This window comes from Cibotium barometz, chromosome 4, assembly GCF_041138505.1.
Source record: "Cibotium barometz isolate CiBa-2024 chromosome 4, ASM4113850v1, whole genome shotgun sequence".
NCBI classification, from domain to species: domain Eukaryota; kingdom Viridiplantae; phylum Streptophyta; class Polypodiopsida; order Cyatheales; family Cibotiaceae; genus Cibotium; species Cibotium barometz.
This window is the reverse complement of record NC_141049.1, coordinates 23,629,568-23,647,943: the sequence shown is the minus strand read 5'-3', so window position 1 is coordinate 23,647,943 and position 18,376 is coordinate 23,629,568. Positions and strand designations below refer to the sequence as shown.

Genomic DNA, 18,376 nt, shown 5'->3' with positions numbered 1-18,376 from the left:
TGTGATTATAACAATATCATTCATCCTAGGGATTGACGAGCTATTCTAATTCCTACTTTATGTCCAAATTAAAAAACACAAGCAATCCACTTAGCAAAGAAAAATAATCAAAGAAATCCTTGAATCAAATTTTGGTTGAAGATTGCTTATAGTACCCAAAGCCATTAGAAAAATGAATTTAATTTCTATCCACTATATTGCAACCCAACGATTGGTTAGCAGGTTGAATGGCTTATTCATGAAAACAACAATGTTCTATATATGACAAAGCAAACGGATCAACAAATAGAACCCATTCAAGGATAGGAGGAACATTTTTTGGGTCTCTAGGGTGATAATACATGACTAAATTTTCAGATTCAAGCATGCCCTAAATGATCTTCCTCTAGGTCTCTAGGGTGGATATACATCACTAAATTGTCAGAAGCATGCACTCATCAACTCAAGCGATGAGTCCATATATTAGAACCATGACATCCTAAGCCATCTACTTCTAGATAAAAAGCAATCAAGAAAAACAAATGCAAAAGGATTTGCCAAAAGCATTGGTGGATAACCAACTCGATAAATTAACATATTAGTTAATACATTAACCTATGATAAAAATCATACTTGATAAAAATGAACATAAACATAAGGAATCAAGATATATATTTTAAATTGAACTCTCTATTAAGATTAATGTAATGATATATAATATTATAAATGAACATAAATACACAGACTCAAGATAGATGATAAATTAAACTCTATATTAATACTATGTATTGATTCATCATCTATATCTCTCTACATGTGTTTAGCGCGTGAAGATGTTCTTATAGAAAATAGTGAATGAATAACCACCATGTACCATGTGGCGTTACATGTATATACATATTTTGGCATATTTGTCGGTGTTCTTGTGAGTAACTATTGGTATCTCTAGAGAATAACTAAGGGCTCTATACTAATGTAATAATGAGGAATATTCGAGTTAACAAATGTTTTTTCTAAACATGTGTTTTGTGTAGTCTACTTTTTAAAATTTTATAAATACTAAATTAAAATGGGGAAGATTGGGGGTCTTCCCCCAGTGTTCTCCAAAAGAAATCACTTCCCCAAGAACCAGTGTATAAATGTTGGTATAGGTGTTTATAAAGCATCCATGATAAAACTTATAATAGCATAAAAATAGCAATAATTATATCATCATTTATGGCGACACTTGGCCCCTGACAGCTTTTCACATTCATTTATATTAGTGTTGCATTAAATTCACAATTTCCAAGTCCTTCCATCGTTGTGGCCTAGACATGACTTAATGCTTTATCCCCTACTTAAGTGGAGAGGCAAAATCTACTAAAGTAGAGCATATAATGTTCATGGCTTGACGTATATCACTCAATGGGCTAGGGTAGCTCAACGCTTGACTGACCCCAAGGAAACTACTAAAATTAGGACCATTTGTCGTAGTGTGATATAAAATCCTTAATATGCAAACCCAAGTAAAATTAGATTCATATATGCACATGTAATCCCCATCTCAAAAATGAGAGATTAAATGATAGTCTAGATAAATAGAAAAATCCGTAGAGCACTATAATTATTGCATAGAACAATTGGAGTGATTAAGCTAAGAATAGAAAAAATATAAATAATTCCTTTGGGAGTAATGTGTATGACCATAAGCTTTATAATTGAATTTCTTTGACGTGAGTGTTAGCCTAAAATGAGAATAAGATTAATGCAAATGCACTATGATTTATGAGAATCTACTGTAGTAGTACAAGCTAAAATGAGAATCTACTGTAGTGTAGTAGTACAAGCTAATCATTTTTTAGACTTGGCATCTAAGAAAAGCTCACTTCTTAACTTGAATAGAATTCTCTCTACAACTCAATTTATGTACAAGCTAATCGTTTTGAGGCTTGGCATCTAAGGAAAGCTTCACTTTCTAACTTGAATAGAACTCTCTCTATAACTTAATTTATACGTGATGGTGTTTCTTTAAGTTCCTTCTTTGAGTTTTGATAAGCTAGGTGTGATTGTTCCTAACTTGAATAGGACTTTCTCTACATGATGGTGTTGCCTTAACTTCCTCCTTTGAGTCATGATCACAATTGGATTGTTCCTAATATTGAGACATGTAGTCAGCTGAGGTTAAGCCTCAAAATCAAGCATAGAATATGACCACCCTTTCCTTATGACTTGGTAGGAACCTTATTCGAAAGTGTCCCTTTGAATTTCTAAGGTTTTAATTAAGCTTTCAACAATTGGGAGTATCATTAAACCATAATACTTGTTGATGTTTAAATGCTAAGGATACATGGTAATGATGATGATGGTGATGTCTTATGTCATAATGATGCTGATGATGATGCTGGTGTAATGTTCATGATGATAATGGTGTCTTATGTGATGATGATGATGATGATGATGATGTAACGTTGATTCATGACACTCTAATGATGCTTAAGGACCGCTAGTGGGTGTGATTAAATTGATTAATGAATGATTGGTCTAAATTGATGCAATATTAATGCACGATGGAGGGTTTGATTAGCCTAATTATGCAGGTCTAAGCTACATCGACCACTGTGTCTAGTATTTATTGATTTAGAATAAGCATCCTTATTAGTTATGGGGGAAGGCCCTAATATAAGGCTCAATATTATGGGCTCAATAATAATACTATTAAGGCTCAATGTTATTGGCTTAATAATAATACTATTAAGGCTCAATGTTATTGGCTTAATAATATTACATACTTCGTATTCTTGTTCTATTTTAGATTCCTCTACTGTTTTTTGTATCCATATCTCTCACTTTTGATCTTGTCATATTCTTGGTGTTATACTTCACCCATAAAGCCACCTACTTGTGTCATTTTTTTAAAATTATATTCTAGAATCTAGCCTTATATCTTGGGTAATTAGGCTCTTGACTTTAGGCCTCTTTAGAACCCATTTTAGAATTATATTTTAGAATCCATTTTAGTTTTTTTAAAATTATATTCTAGAATCTAGCTTTATATCTTGGGTAATTAGGTTCTTGACTTTAGGCCTCTTTAGAACCCATTTTATTGTTTCTCTTCTTCACTTTATGAAAAATCATCCATTTCTATATTGCTTCAACGTTAAAGTCAAATGAGCTAAGAGCTCGATATGGGCCATTTACACTCTTTGCTTGTGGACTTTCTTGATTAGTTCTTTTATATTTTATCTTATATTTTTAACCATGTATAAGCACCAACTATAATTTAAGGAAATGTAATTATGCTTGATTTTAATGAAATGACTTAGAACCAAAGCCTATTGATTTGTCTAGAGCCAGCAAGTGTTCTATCTCCTATATAATTCGATGTGAAGGCCTTAAAATATAACTAGGGGAATTGGAATATGAAGGAGTTGTAGTTGGTTACACCAATTTTAAAAAATAATTCCAAATCCTCCTTTATGAATTAGATGGATATTTTAAACTTTTGCATATGGCCATTTTGTCTTCTAGTAGTTGTCTATATACTCTCACCATTCTTCATTAATTCTAAATCCTTCTTTATGAAGAATGAGATTAATATTTTTTATTTCCCCACATGGCTATTTTGTCTTCTAGTGGTTGTCTACACACTCTCACCAATCTAATTGCTAGGGCTCCTCATTGAATTTGTGACCTTATTAGATGCATAATTATTGAAGTATAATGAGAATCAAGGGACATGACTTAACTAGACACATGCTAGAAGAGGTGATGAGTATAAGAAACAATAATAGAGAGCATTAACACAAGTATGAGTCACACATCATATGATCTAGAAAAGCTTGGAAATTAGAGAATGAGAGAGAACATTAACACACGCATAAGTTAGGTAGTGTGTAGACAATGAGAGAGAACATTAACACATGCATGAGTCACATTATGTGATCTAGAAAAGCTTACTAAGTTAAAACATCTACACAAACTTACTAAGTTATGACATCACCATCGAGACTCGAGATCTATTACTAACTTCCTAAGTTATGATATCACCATCAAGACTTGAGATTTATTACTAATAATTAAATCATACATAAAGTAGGAAATTAATAAGCTACAAGAGTGAGGGTAGGTAGCTCTATCATCTAAGAAAACTCTATAGATTAATATGCTATTATGTATTACAAGTGAGAAAGGGGGTCTCCTTACTCCACTCACAATCACACCCATTAAAATTGTATAGAAAACCTTGGAATCCTTCATGTGAAAAAAGATATATGGAGCCCAATCATCATAAAGCCATTGAAGATGAGTTGCCCCAGAAGCCACCACCAGATTCTCACAAAAGCTTCCCAAGTTGCCATCAATCTCATGAGAAAGTATTCACATAAGCATTAGCTCTTTGTACAAGCCCCTTCTCGATGAACATTATTAGCATACCAAATGTTAGGACCCACATGGATAAACTTGTAAAATGAAAATTTTGGTATTACATCTCCCCTAGACCAAAATGGAACTCTATCCTCTGCATGTCATCAAGATCCACGTGCATGAAATAAAGCCAACTTATCTTGATTCACCATATGTGAGTATGTCCCATTAAGATCCTCTAATTCATAGTTGCCATTATCATATTATTCCGCCTTCACATGGTTGGGCCAAACCACAATCGTTAACAAACTTCTTTACCAACCCGCTTTTCATGATGGTGGGTACAACATCAAAATCCTTCATAATGTCACATTTTTCAAATAATTATTTCTTTAGTTTTGCATCAAATGCATTCTTTTGTCGCCTTCAAAACATCATTCACCTACACGATGAAATTCATCAAGACAAGACAAATAAAAAATACAATGCAAAGATTCCTCTTCTCCTAAATGATATGTGGTTAATGCCCTCCAAGTAGCAATATCATACTCAATAGGAAACATGCCCTCAACAATATAAACTAGCCAAAAAGAAGTAAAACCGATAGAAGAGTACATTTATAAGACCACAATGTAGCATACACTTATTATCCCATGAGTTTTTATCTTTCATGCCTTCAGATAAACCTTGTAATAGATCATCTTTGGTTTAAATTGCTAAAAGATGGACATGGGATGCATGGCACCTTGTCACATGGATACTAACAAATCAACCAAAAAAATGTTAGTTTTGCTTTCCTTTCTAAACCCTAGGAATCTTCATAGCAACAACATCAGCCTCCTTCTGAAGTAAAATCACAAGGGTTATAAAGGAAAAGAATTGAGCCTTATCTTGGTTTACCATATAGGATAAGCTTGACACGTAGTTCTTACAAGTGTGGTGAGCACTTGTTATTATTGTTTCACACCATGCTTGATACCTTTATTTGGCCAAAACTTGGAGATTCACATGCGTTTAAAATAATAGTTATTGGTTAAGTTGAGAGGTCAATTGGAATTCCCCTTGTGTTGAAACCATTATTAATGGCTTGGGAAAAAAATAGATGTCCAAATTCAAGTCTATTAGGAAGCAACACCAAAGAAGGGTTTAACATCAATAATAGGCTCTAAAAAGTTGACAATAAAGGTAACATGACAATAAAGGTAACATGCTAACATACCACACTTTCAAAGAGGCTAGGGGAGATAGTGAGGAGCTAGGCTATCTCAAAAATAAATTTAGCAACATTACTACCTGCCTTGCAGAGGCATTAAGTGGAGCTCAAATTACACGCTTAAAGGAGACAAAAAAAAGTAGTAGGTAAGATCCTAATAAATTGATCAAGCTTCTAGGGAGGAATAAATGGTAAAGAACTCCCACATGAATCTTGCCTCAATACTAATGATCGCTTTTTACTAAGAGATGGCAAGTACTTGTCAAAAAGATTGTCAAGGCCTAACGCCAAGCCCATGGATTTTTAGCAACAAGGCCTAACACCAAGCCTATGGATTTTTAGCAACAATGAGAGTCTCATTATAAAACGCCTCTTAACTCTCCTTGATGAGGTCAAGAAACACTATCAAGCAAAAATGCTTCAAAAAATAGTTAGCTTCGTATATCTTGAGCACATAAACTCAAAATAGTCAGCTTCATATATCTTGAGCATATAAACTCAAAATAGTCAGCTTCATATATCTTGAGCATATAAACTCAAAATTTATCAGACATGGTAGATTTAGAAATATGATCTTTGAGATCTTTCCAATGGTCTATATATCCCACATGAGGGGTTTTTGGTGTAAGATATGGGAGATATAGTTTTCCTTCAAAATTTAAATTCATTTTTTAGTGATGTGTACGTAATATGGGTGTGTCTCTCATTGGTTCGTACGCCCTCATTGGTTTGTATGCCCTCATTGGTTCGTACGCCCTTATCCACTTTCCTTAGACACCCTCCTACTTTCCTTAGATGCCCCTTTTGAGACCAAAAAAGGCCCCTAATGTTCAAGTAGAAAGTGATTAAATAAATAAAGGGGGGGAAACATGCAATTTGGTTAAAGGCATCTTATTGGCTAGAGGATCCTTACTTAAATACTAGGAACTTGGCAACTTTGGAATACAAAGCTCTCAATGAGGGCTTGACCTTCATTAAAGATCACCCACTTTCATGCTTGCTTGCTACACTCTTCTCTAATTCCTCCCCTTTTTTCTTAAGTTATACATGTGTAAGTTCTTCCATTATGCATTATTGAGATCCTTATACCTTCCAAAATTCTATTGTCAAATGAATTAAGCCCTTTCTTCTTAACCTATGCAAGTGTGAGTTCTTGCATTATACATTATTGAGATCCTTATACCTTCCAAAATTCTATCTTGTCAAATGAATTAAGCCCTTTCTTCTTAACCTATGCAAGTGTGAGTTCTTGCATTATACATTATTGAGATACTTATACCTTCCAAAATTTTATCTTGTCAGAGAAATTATACCCTAGCTTCTCTACTCTTGAAATCAAAATTAGTATGTGCTTGTTATGATTTTTGAAGTGGATCCAAGATATGTCATCCATATACTATATCCCATCTAATTTATCACTGTGGCATCAAACGCTTTCTCTAATATCTCTTGGTAGGCACCCCTATGTTGCCACTCCAAGCCCCCTGATGCACCTGTTTAAAGAGCACAATGCTCTCTCTACCTGCATTCATGGAGTTGAGAGGCCACTCATGTTTTGACTTTATATGAGATCATGCTAGAATAACCTCTTTTGTGAGCGTAGTAACTCTATTATCAACTTCCGTTTATAAATTCACCAGACTTTCTTGGATGACGTCTTCATCTCTTTAACCTTTGTCTCTACCATGGTTTCCACATGTTTACCATTATCTTCCACTTTAGTCATGTAGGTTTGAAGCTTTAGTTGACTCTTAAGATGCGAGTTGTCCTTTTGGAGTTTTGACAATTTACTATATAGGTAGAACACCCACTCATTTTGGGGGCTTTCCTCCATGAAGTGAGAGAGGAGAGATGAGCCCCCTTACCTCTATTCATGTTTGCATAAACACTCTCCTCTCTTAATGTATGACTTTTACTTCATTTGTGTGGTGGTCATTAATCAATGAGACTTAATTGATAATAGGCTAGAGGATGATGGTCTTTGGATTATGCTACTCCTTCTCCCTAGCACAATTGTGGTGCTAGACAAGGAAATATTAAATTGGGAGTGGATGTCATGTGTAGGGATCTCAACTATGCAACTCCTTTCTAGCATCTATGGAGGTCCTAAATAAGGTAGCAACAAGTGCAAATTAGGTGTAATGTTCATGGATTAAGTGAGAAAGCTTTAGACTAGGAGATCTAGAATTATTGTGTATAGAGAATTGTAGCCATGTAAGTAGGCCTTATCGATTAGAGAGAGAGAGAGAGAGAGAGAGAGAGAGAGAGAGAGAGAGAGAGAGAGAGGTTATATTAATTTCTACAAAAGACCCGAAAGGGTCTATAAGACCAAAAAGATGCCACATATGATCCACAAGTAAATTGGATGTCAAGAGAACATGAAAAGAAAAAACTAGGTGCTAAGAAACAAAGAGGGTATATCAGAGGCCCTATTTGTACAATGAAGCAGGCCAAAAAACCTCATATGTATAGAATTATCATGTGTTGTCCTCCTCATCATGTGATGTCCTCCTCATGGAGTATAGGACCTTAATATCCATGTGTGTAGACTTGGCATGGGTTGTTGTCCTCCTCGTGGATGTTAATATCCCCTTTAGCTATGGTGATGCTTCCTTGTGTCATTAAAGAATGTCATAAATCTATAGTTGGTAAATGGAGGGTATGGATCTCTAGGGATGGGGTCATAGGAAGGTCACCCTTGTATACAAGGGTATGGACCTCTAGGTATGGGGTCTCTTATACAAGGGAGGAGGTCACCCTCTCTAATGACTCCCCATGTGCTTTGGGCTAGATGATCCCAAGGTCTAGTATGTTGTCTATGATTTGTTGGCTCTAATAGCTGCCTTGGTATGGCATGTAGGGGAGCTAATGAGTCTAGACCTTGTGCACCAAAGAAATAGGTGATGGACATTTGGCTATGGCATCTCTTCTCTATGTATTATCACATTAGGAGTTAGGACTAAACAACCTATAGAAAATATAAGAGCTTAAATGTAGGAATTTAGGGAGCATTCAAGTGACACTTGATAATGCTATTTAAGCTGATGATAATGTAATGTGCAATAGGAGGCTGAAATAGATTAGGATCAAGATAATCCCTTTTCTATTGCTAGGATTGGACTTTAATTTATGCACTTTTCAGTCTCCATTGAGACTCTCTCATTGGACTCATTGGAATGCATTACTTTATTAAATTTTAGGGATAATCAATTGTTTTACATAATAGCCATACCCCCTTAGATTATAGCACCGGCACTACACAAGCACACCATGCTATGGTTTTGTCCATTGGACTGTTCATTACACATGTCCATGCCCTTGATTTATATTCCCTCCCTTCTCTTGATGAGGATGTCCTTGACTCCATAGCATGGATTTTTTTCTCTCTTGTGTGGGGCTAACCAAGTAGCACTTGGCTTGCTGTAATATAGTAACTAAATGGCATTTTTATAAAACACTACCTAACATGTGTGGCATAGCAACACATATTCTAGGGACATCGTAGACAAAAAAGTGTTGTAAGAGGAGTGTGTCAATGCGACACATTAAATTTTAATGGAAAGTGTTAATTGGAGTGTGTGCATTAGGTGTTCAAACCTAGTAGTATACCATGCCAAATATGATAACCTTTACCTTTCAAACCTAGTAGTATACCATGCCAAATTAGAGCACCTTTACCTTTTAAACCTAGTAGTATACCATGCCAAATTAGAGCACCTTTACCTTTCTTTGGTTAGTATATGTACTAAAATCTAACGTGTGGTGATGCCATAGAAAGACAAAAGATAATCTTGAGTATATGTACTAGTATCCATCCTGTGGTGATGCCATAGAAAGACAAAAGAAAAAAGTTAAAGTTTTGATGTGACTTGAGAAATGACTATAATGTGTAGGGCAAATGGTGAAAAATACATGCTAACTTTTATCTTACCTACATAAGTCATTTCTTAAGGATTCTCCAAAAACTGTCATTTCTACTTGTTTTAACTTTGGTTTGAGCACTTCTCGATGACGTCTCTCTCTCCTCTCTCTCTCTCTCTCTCTCTCTCTCTCTCTCATGATTGAAATCAAATATAGATGATGCTCTCACAATACACATGAAGCAAAGCAATTGTGGACATAAAGATAATTACTAAAACTCATACATTTCACAAAAAGATATGATGTTCTTAGCTTCAAATAGACACACTGCTCTTGAATTATACTTAAGGCCTTCTTAATGTCTTCAGATGCTACCCAAGCTAGGCTGCACACAAGCAAGCAATGTTGTTAGCTTCAAATTGACACACTGATCTTGAATTGTACTGAAGGCCTTTTACACTTGGTGGTCCAATCTTAATGTCTCACATGCTGCCCAAGCTAGGCTACACACAAGAAAGCAATGTGTGTTGTGTTCTCCCCTCTCCCCTCCCATTGTCTTTTCATAATTAACACGAAATAGTTTTAATTAATTAGTATCGGATGACTATAATCACGAGTATAGGATTCTCTAATGATGATGTTTTCTAACGATGACGAAGTGTACTCTTTTCGTTTCCTGTGCAGATGCACTCTCTTGCGGACTCAGCTTTACACCACCAACAATCAGCGCTTGCGTTTGGGTGCGCTTCTGTTTTCAGAGATGGGCAAGCCGGGGGTCTTCCGGGATCGCATCACGGACAGGGCCTCCTACATGGTCTTGGATGGGAATCCAGACGTGCCAGCGATTCAGATGAACTTTGTGAAGAAGAAGAAGAAGCCAGACACTCGGCTGTGGATGCGCCTTCGCTCAGAGGGGGACTCGGAGCTTCTCGAATTGGACAGGAACACCCTCACCAAGCTCGTCTCCATACCTGCCAGGGACCTTCGCATTTTGGGTCCTGTATTCTCCCAGTCTTCGAGCATTTTAGGTGAGTTGAGAGAGAGAGAGAGAGAGAGAGAGAGAGAGAGGTAAGTCTCTTAACGTCGTATCAAAGCCAGCTTACCACATATGATCCCCCAAGTGCAGAGAATGGGATCTCATCATCGCGAGCCAGCATGAGAGAGAGAGAGAGAGAGGGAGAGAGAGAGAGAGAGATTGAGATTGTATTGAAGTCTATAAAGGCCTATGAGATCAAAAAGATGTTACATATGATCCATGAGTAAACTAGATGTCAAGACAACATAGGCGAGAGAGAGAGAGAGAGAGAGAGAGAGAGAGAGAGAGAGAGGAAAGAAAGAAAATGTCTTCAAAAGATTGGTGTGAGGAATGCCTGCCTTATCTAATAAAAGGACCATCCTCCTCCATGACAGAGCGCATAGTTGTGATGATGTCCCCCTCCCGTGGTGAATGTCATGGATTTGCAATTGACACTTGAAATCCCGAGGGGTGGGGCTGTCTAGCTCTCAAAAGGGATCACGCTCTCTTTCTTTGGTGACTCCTCGGGTTTTCAGTGAACAACTTGTGTGATCCCTTTTTTCTTTGCATAACTTGGGTGACATTCTTTGTGGTAGGCAGATGCAATCCAAGGAAGTCTATAATGGAGGTCTGAGAAGCATCTCGCTGGCCCTGACTCCTTGGGTGGTGTCTTAGCATGACCTCTCGATGGCGGCGAAACTCCAGTAAGTACAGTCCCAAGTATTTATGGTCCTCGTATGGCATAACCTGTTAGACAGGGCTGAATCCATCTCGAAATAGACAGTGAGATCTCCCACGAATCTTAAACTAGGGTGGACATTTGAACATATAATGCTCCGGTCTCCACCTCCCCGGTCGTGCATATCTTGTTTGCCCATGCCTCTCAAAAAATGTCCTGTATTCTCCAAAACTCAATCGGTAGATGGTTAGATGATACTTTTAACTGAACAATGGTGATCCACATGGTATGACATGTGCCTGTGATGGTATCTAGGGCTCACAATAAATATATCCTTGAAAACTTGCTGGAAGTGCTCTCTTGTTACATGTGGAAGCTTGGAGATAGAATCGTTTGCTTGGTTAGAACATAATTCAGCATTCAAATTTCTGATTTGCACACATGAGAGAGTGAAGGAGAGAGGGTACTCCCAATTGGGTCCCAAATAACCTCTGAAGGGTCTCCACCCAAACGAGGTGTGTTTGCTTTATTGCTGAATTAGTATGGACTGACCTGTGGGCTGTAAATCAGCCCAAAGACTGACCATGCAGAACACCCATGAAGGGGGCCGACCTGGCCACCTTCCGCTGTACTGGTGGACAGCACTTGGGACTCCTGCGTTCTCCTCCAGAGACCTCCTACGTGCAGTGTTTTGCAACCCTGCTGGTCACCTGGCTTCAGGAACTTTCTCCTTTCCGTTTTCTTGCTTGTGTGCTACACCTGGAGCATGTACACAAGCCTGTGGATTCTTGCAAAGTGGTTAGATGCGTGGAATATGTAGGGCACCTACATATAGTGGATTTGGGCATCTAGGGCTGGTCGACTTCCTGTAGGGCCTGGCTGACTTCAAAAGAGGACAAGTAAAATAATAATTACTGGCATTTCTGCCTTGCCTATTGTCCTGGCTAATAGGCTGAAACGAGCCCATGGCCTCTCAGCCTTCATGGTGTGTTGCTAGTTCCATGCTTCTGATGGGTTCACACTCCCCATGTGCTCACTATGTCACGTGCATCCTGCGCTTGGATGCCACGTGGACATATCTGGACAGCAGGTGTAGGACTTGTAGTGGAAACTAGTCTCTTGTGAGCCCCAGTCCTGGATGAGGCAGCCAGGGTTCCACTCTAAGCGTCCAAGGTTAGGTGTACTAAGTCGTGTACATGGTCTTGGTCAGGTGTGCAAGTCCCACATGTGAAGCAGTGCCCCACATGTGAAGCAGTGCCAGTCCATACTGTGAGTCACCCTCTGGAATGATGACAGGTTTTCTAGGTGTTTGGTTTGTAGCCAGATACTAGGCATCTGACTAGAACAACATATAGTTGCGTGTAGAAGAAAGGGGCAGCCCTTTGGGCTACCCTAGAAAAGGTTTGAGGCCCTTGCCTACCAAGTGGGTAACCCTTGTGGGCCACCTTAGGAGGCCCATGGCCAATGCCCAACAGCCAAGTCTATGGCCAGGCATGCTATTGGCCACGCTAGAAGGGCCCGGGCAGCCAGTCGGCCAGTCATGTGTCATGGCCCTGTGAAAATGGAACAGCACAAGTGTGGGCATGGTGGTTGCAGAGTCAGAATATTGAATGATTCACATGGGGGGTGCCTGGACAGAGTTAAAGATGTGTGGACATCCCTAGGTGTGAAGGGGGGAACTAGAACATTAAACTTTTAATGTTTATTAAAGTTGCCCCTAGGCCTTAGTGGCCCTAGGGAACTTTTAAAGTTTGGGGGCCCTAGGATTTTTATGGGGAGGAGGCCACTCCACTTTTGGAGTGAGTGCTTCTCTCTCCTCCCCCTCTCTCTAGCTTTTGGGGAAAGGAGTCGTGGAGGCTTGTGGATGCGCTTGTGTACATGCGTGGAGAAGCTGAAGACGAGTCGACTGCAGATTTTGTGCGCTGCTGCTGCTGTTTTTCTGAGTGCAAACCAGCCGTACAGCACTGTACGGCCAGATCTGCTGCAAGTACTCTCTCTCTCTCTCTCTCTGGGACAGGTTGCAGGTCTTCTTCTCTGCTGGACAGGCTGCGCACAGATTCTGCACAGGCTGTGCAGACAAGTACACAGCAAGTACAACACTGTACGACTGCCGAACACTGTACGGACAGTCAGGTACAGCAAGTACTTCTACAGGCGGCGCAGGACAGGTGCTGGACAGAACTGATTACGCAGGTTCAGGCGAGTACAAGTGTGGACAGCAGGCTGCGTGTGCAAGTACAACTTCTGGCACGTATCCCGAGGTAGTACAGATGGGTATGGGGCTGTTTTTCAGATATGTACTTTCAAAGACAGCATAGAAGTGAACACAAGGAGGAGGGTACAGACAAGTACAAACACATGTGTGAAGCAGGGTTGTGGAAACAAGTGCCTGCAAGTACAGATTGGTACCGTTGCTTTCTCCAGTGCTGATTCACGAGCTGAATTTGGTAAGCTCCGCTTCTGTTCATCTATCTCTCTTTCTACTGCTTGACGTCTGTTGTTGCAGATATGAGTTATCTGGCCCCTTGTGAGAGGAGGGGTATGGCAGATTGACAAGGGTTGAGACAGAGTTTGGACAGTACATGTATGTATGAGCTGAGATGTTGTATCGTGCTCTTGAGTTATGCCAGATGTATGCTCATGGCTGGCCTGCTTAGTGGTCTTGGCTGATCAGAGGGAGGCACAGTGTGTTATTTGGAAACACAGATTTGTGTGCATAGATCCTCTGTGCTCAGAGGGAATTGTGGGCCGTCAGATTGGACATACAGGTGTAATCTCTTGGCTGATTTTTTTGTTGTACTCAGCCATTCATATTTTTGGAATTGAATAAAGAAATACCGCAAGGGGCGCCAAGCTTTGGGGCCAACAGGTGTCGCTTTGTTTTCAGATTTGGGCACTCTAGCTCCAATCTGTTTTGTTTACACATCTAGACTACAAGTGGACGGGCGACTGCTAGTCCACCGCACTCTGGTTTCTATCAGAGGCCGGTTTCAAGGTTCCGTTGCCGGGACAATCATCAACTTTCTGAAGGGGGTGAGCTCGTGGTTGCTTTGAAGAAAGCCATCGCTGAAAATTCAGCAAACATGTCTGATACAGAGGATGAGTACTTCTATCATGAAGAAGAAGAGCAAGAGACTTCTCCTGAGAGAGATGTATCTGAGGATATTTTTGCAGGAGAACAGGCTGCAGATGTTGAGCCTTATGAGGATGTAACACAGCCAGAAGATGTGCATGGTAAAGAGGATGATGATGCTCGGTTCAAAGATCGTTTGGCTAGTGTTATGGATACTTTTATGCAGCTCACACAGAGTGAGAGATTTGCTGAATTTATGAGATCACGCACAGAGCCCCGCACAGAGCCCGAGAAGAAGAAGAAGAAGGTTCGTTCTAAGAATCTTCCTCAGGGTGGTGCCATCCCACAGGAACCATCTTTTGGCCAGTTTCCAAATATGCAGCATGCTTATGGTGCAAACTCTCAGAGTTCCTTCTATGGACAGCCACCTATTCCTCAGCAGAACATGCATCCAGGTTACTTTGGTGGTGGCTCGGTGTTCCAATCTATGACTGGGGGTTATCCTCAGGGAGGCATGGGTATGCACGGGCCTTTTGGAGCCAATTTTCAGCCTGGTATGCAGGGGAATATGTATGGTGGTATGCAGTCCGGTATGCAAGGAAATATGTTTGGAGGCATGCAACCTGAAATGCAAGGCAATATGTTTGGTGGTATGCAGCCAGGTATGCATAATGGAATGTTTGGAAACATGGCTGGGATGTATGGTATGCCTGGTATGGGAATGGGAAATGTTGACCCAATGATGGGTATGAATGTTGGGGGCAGCAATCTTGCGAAACCACTTCCATATGATAATCTAACGCCTATGGGAAAGGCGAAGGATTACAAGGAAGGGGGAGCTGCAGTGAAGTTTGACACATTCAGTGGGGCCAAGGATAAACTTAAAGCACTTACCTTTTTACAGCAGTTTGATGCTGCTTTTTCTGGTGGGAATTACACAGAATCCTCTAAGGTGAGGAAAGCTGCCACTTTTCTCAAGGGCAATGCTTTGCAGTGGTGGTCTACTCTTCTTTTGCAGGGCATAGCACCCACCACATGGGTCCAATTCAAACAGGTTTTCTCTTCCGTATGGCTCACATCTACATTTGAGGTGGATGTTATGACCGTATGGCACAAATTGGATGCTTCAAAGTGTGATAATTTGGAGGATTATAACAAGAAGTTTTGGGAAGCTTTACTCCCAGTGACTTCTTATCGTGCTGTGCCATTATCTGAGCAAGTAGAGAAGTATTGTTGTGGGCTGCCCAAATAGGTACGAGATTATTGTATAAAGACAAGAGTAACGAACATGTCACAGATGATTGAAAATGCTATGACAGCTAATGCGTTACTCACATGTGGTTCATCTGGGTTTAAAGGCAGTAAGAAATTGAGCAAGAAAGCTGAAAAATTTGGGCATGCTTCTCGTGATGCTAAAGGGTCTTCAGAGACGAAGTATAAGAAGTTGCCAATGCCCAAGAGGACTTCTGAGGAACGACAGGCTTTGAGAGATGCTCAAAAGTGTTTTTACTGTACTGAAGAGGGGCATATGTCATTCAATTGTCCCAAAAGAAAGTCCCAAAAGGACTCTGACAATAAAGGAGAGCCCAAGCCAGAGAAACAAAAACCTTCTGCAGGCTTAGTTCCTGATCTTGTGGGGGAACAGCTAGGTGGTGAAGCCATAGAGTTGTGCAGGGCATGGGGCAAAGTGAGAGATCAGAATGCTTTGATCTTCTTTGACACAGGTGCTAGAGCCAACTTCATTTCACCAGATTTGGCTGGCCGATTGGGGATTCGCGCAGAGGAGATGGGGCCATTACATGAGGCTAATATGGCTTGTCCAGGGTATGCAGAACCCGTTACTCCTATTATTGGGAAGCTTCGGCTTCATTTGCAGGGTTATGTGGACAGCGAAGAGTTCTTCATCATGCCTTTGGATGGCTGTGATGTTTTGTTGGGGATGCCATGGTGCCACAGGGTACATGCGGTGGTGGATACTTACAATAGGAAAATTACTCCGACTCATAGAGGGAAAGAACATGTATTGGATGTAAAACTCAAAGGGGAATCTGTTCCTATTGTATCCGCTTCGGCGATAACCGGCAGGCACCCAAGTATGGACGGGCGGGCGGCCAAGTGTGGACGCCCGATGACCGGCCAAGAGCCTATAAAAGGGTGGCCAAGGTTAGTTATTGTATTATAGAGAGTCTCGCGAGTTTGTGAGAGCTCTATGGTCTTGGAGCCTGGATCTAGTGCAGATGTGCACCTGCTTTATGCAGCCGAGGCCGGCAGCAATCTCGAGGCCCGCGAGGGCAGCTTCGTGGCGGTATGGGACGTCGCGAGGAGGAGATTGGTCGGTACGTCATCCTAGTTAGCTCAGCTCGTGGCTCGGTGGGGACAGCCAAGACTGTGGGCTTGCCCACGGCTGTCATGGTTGGGAGGTGAGTCAGGCCTGCATCCCCTTGCTTGTTTGTTTGTTCGTTTGTTTGCAGGATTCGAGTTTCGAACCAAGATCGATCACGAGGGGATCCGTGGGGATTTGACAGTGGTATCAGAGCATACCTCGTGAACGAGCAAGTCGGTAGGTAGAGAAGAAGAGGTCGAAGAACGGTATGTGTTAAAACGCTTGCTGTTTTTTCTGTGCATACTGCAGTTTTCAGATTAGTATGTGTTTTTTCTTCATCTAAGACACCCATGTTGATGGGGGAGGTGGTAGTCTAAGTAGGGTTGATTGCTTTGCAAAGAAGAGGTAGATTCGTTTGTGCAGTCGCATGAACGTAGAGAGAAAACAGAAACGAAAAGCACGATACTTTTTGGCGCATGAGAGAGAGAGCGAGCGAAGTGTTGGTTGACGCGTTGCTAGCGGGTGTGCGTATTGGCTGCAAACAAGAGGCCCTGTTGGCAAGCGCCTAAGGCCGTGTAGGCCTGCGTAGTCGGACAACCAGCCGCCTAGGCTTACGTAGCCAGGCCTACGCAGCCTAGCGCAGGCGGCCCAGGCCAGGCAAGCCAGGCAGGCCAGCGCTCATGCCAGGCAGGCCCGCGCCCACATCCGGCAGGCCAGCGCCCAGGCAAGCCTGCGCCTAGACCAAGCCAGGCCGGCGCTCATGCCACGATGCCCGGTCCATACAGGCGCAGGGGCAGGTTGACGCAAGAAAGCACAGACGTCAGCAGCAGCACGCCGACGGGCTATTCCAAGAGGAAGAGAGAAAAAAAAAAACAAGTAAAAATTACGTTTTTTTTAAAAAGCTTTCGTTTTTTTTTTAGTTAATTTTTTTTTTAAAGTTTTAAAAGACCCTCCTCCAAAGTTTAAAGGTGTTTATTTTTTCTTAAGAAAAAAGAATATATATATTCATATATATATATATATATATTAATATATATATATATATTTATTTATTCAAGAGAAAAAAAAACACAAAAGCAAAGCAAAAGCTAAGCCTAGCTTTTGGAGATTTTTTTGGCTTTTGGGAAACCTTTATAAACCCCCTCAAGTGGGCTTCTTGCCACACATCTCTCAAGTTTTCAAGCTCTCAAGCTCTCAAGTTCCCGTGCACTTTTGTTGTGCAAAGATCAAATTTTCTCTCCGCGTACCCTCTTTACGATGTCGACCCAAGAATCGGAGTTGGAGCCCCTTGTGGAACGCGAAGGCTTGCCGGCTATCGATGCCGATCTTTTTGACGATTTTGTCACAAAATCCGATTTCCAAGAGTTCAAAGTAGCTCTCGAAGCTTCTTCGACGGAACGTCAGGCACAAATCGCAGCCCAGATGCAGGCTTTGCTGAACTCCATCGCTCTATTGACAACTACCCTCTCTACTTTCTCGGGTATGGATACCTTGGCTTCAGCTTTAGGTCCCAATATTACTCCGGAACCGTTCGGGGGCGAGCAAAAGCAACGAACCAAGGAGATCGTGGACACGTGGCCACACAAGTGGCAAGTTCACTTTCAGTTTCATCCATATGATGATGGAAAGAAGATCCAGTTAGCAGTAGGTTTCCTGTCCGGCAAAGCTTTGCTTTGGTGGAAGCCAATAACTTGGGCACAATTTGAAGACATTTTCAAGAAATAATTCCTCAAGAAAGAGGATGATTATGATGTTGTTGCCAGGTTTTCAGCTTTGACCATGACCTCGCAGCACCTCACTTATGAGGTCTACCTCCAAAAGTTTCGTGACTTGCAGATGAAAGCTACAAAGATGGATCCCACTACTCTGTTGGGGTTTTTCATAGC

General features: G+C 40.9%; 1 protein-coding gene across 1 annotated transcript in view; it reads left to right on the top strand.

Moving 5' to 3' along the window:
* Positions 1-10,029: 10,029 nt before the first annotated feature.
* Positions 10,030-18,376, top strand: part of LOC147639057 (magnesium transporter MRS2-4-like) — a 51,064-nt gene continuing 42,717 nt past the window's right edge. The window contains exon 1 of the mRNA XM_086786891.1: positions 10,030-10,428. Coding sequence (XP_086643017.1) covers positions 10,032-10,428 — 397 coding nt within the window. The 5' untranslated portion in view covers positions 10,030-10,031. The remainder of the gene's footprint in view (positions 10,429-18,376) is intronic.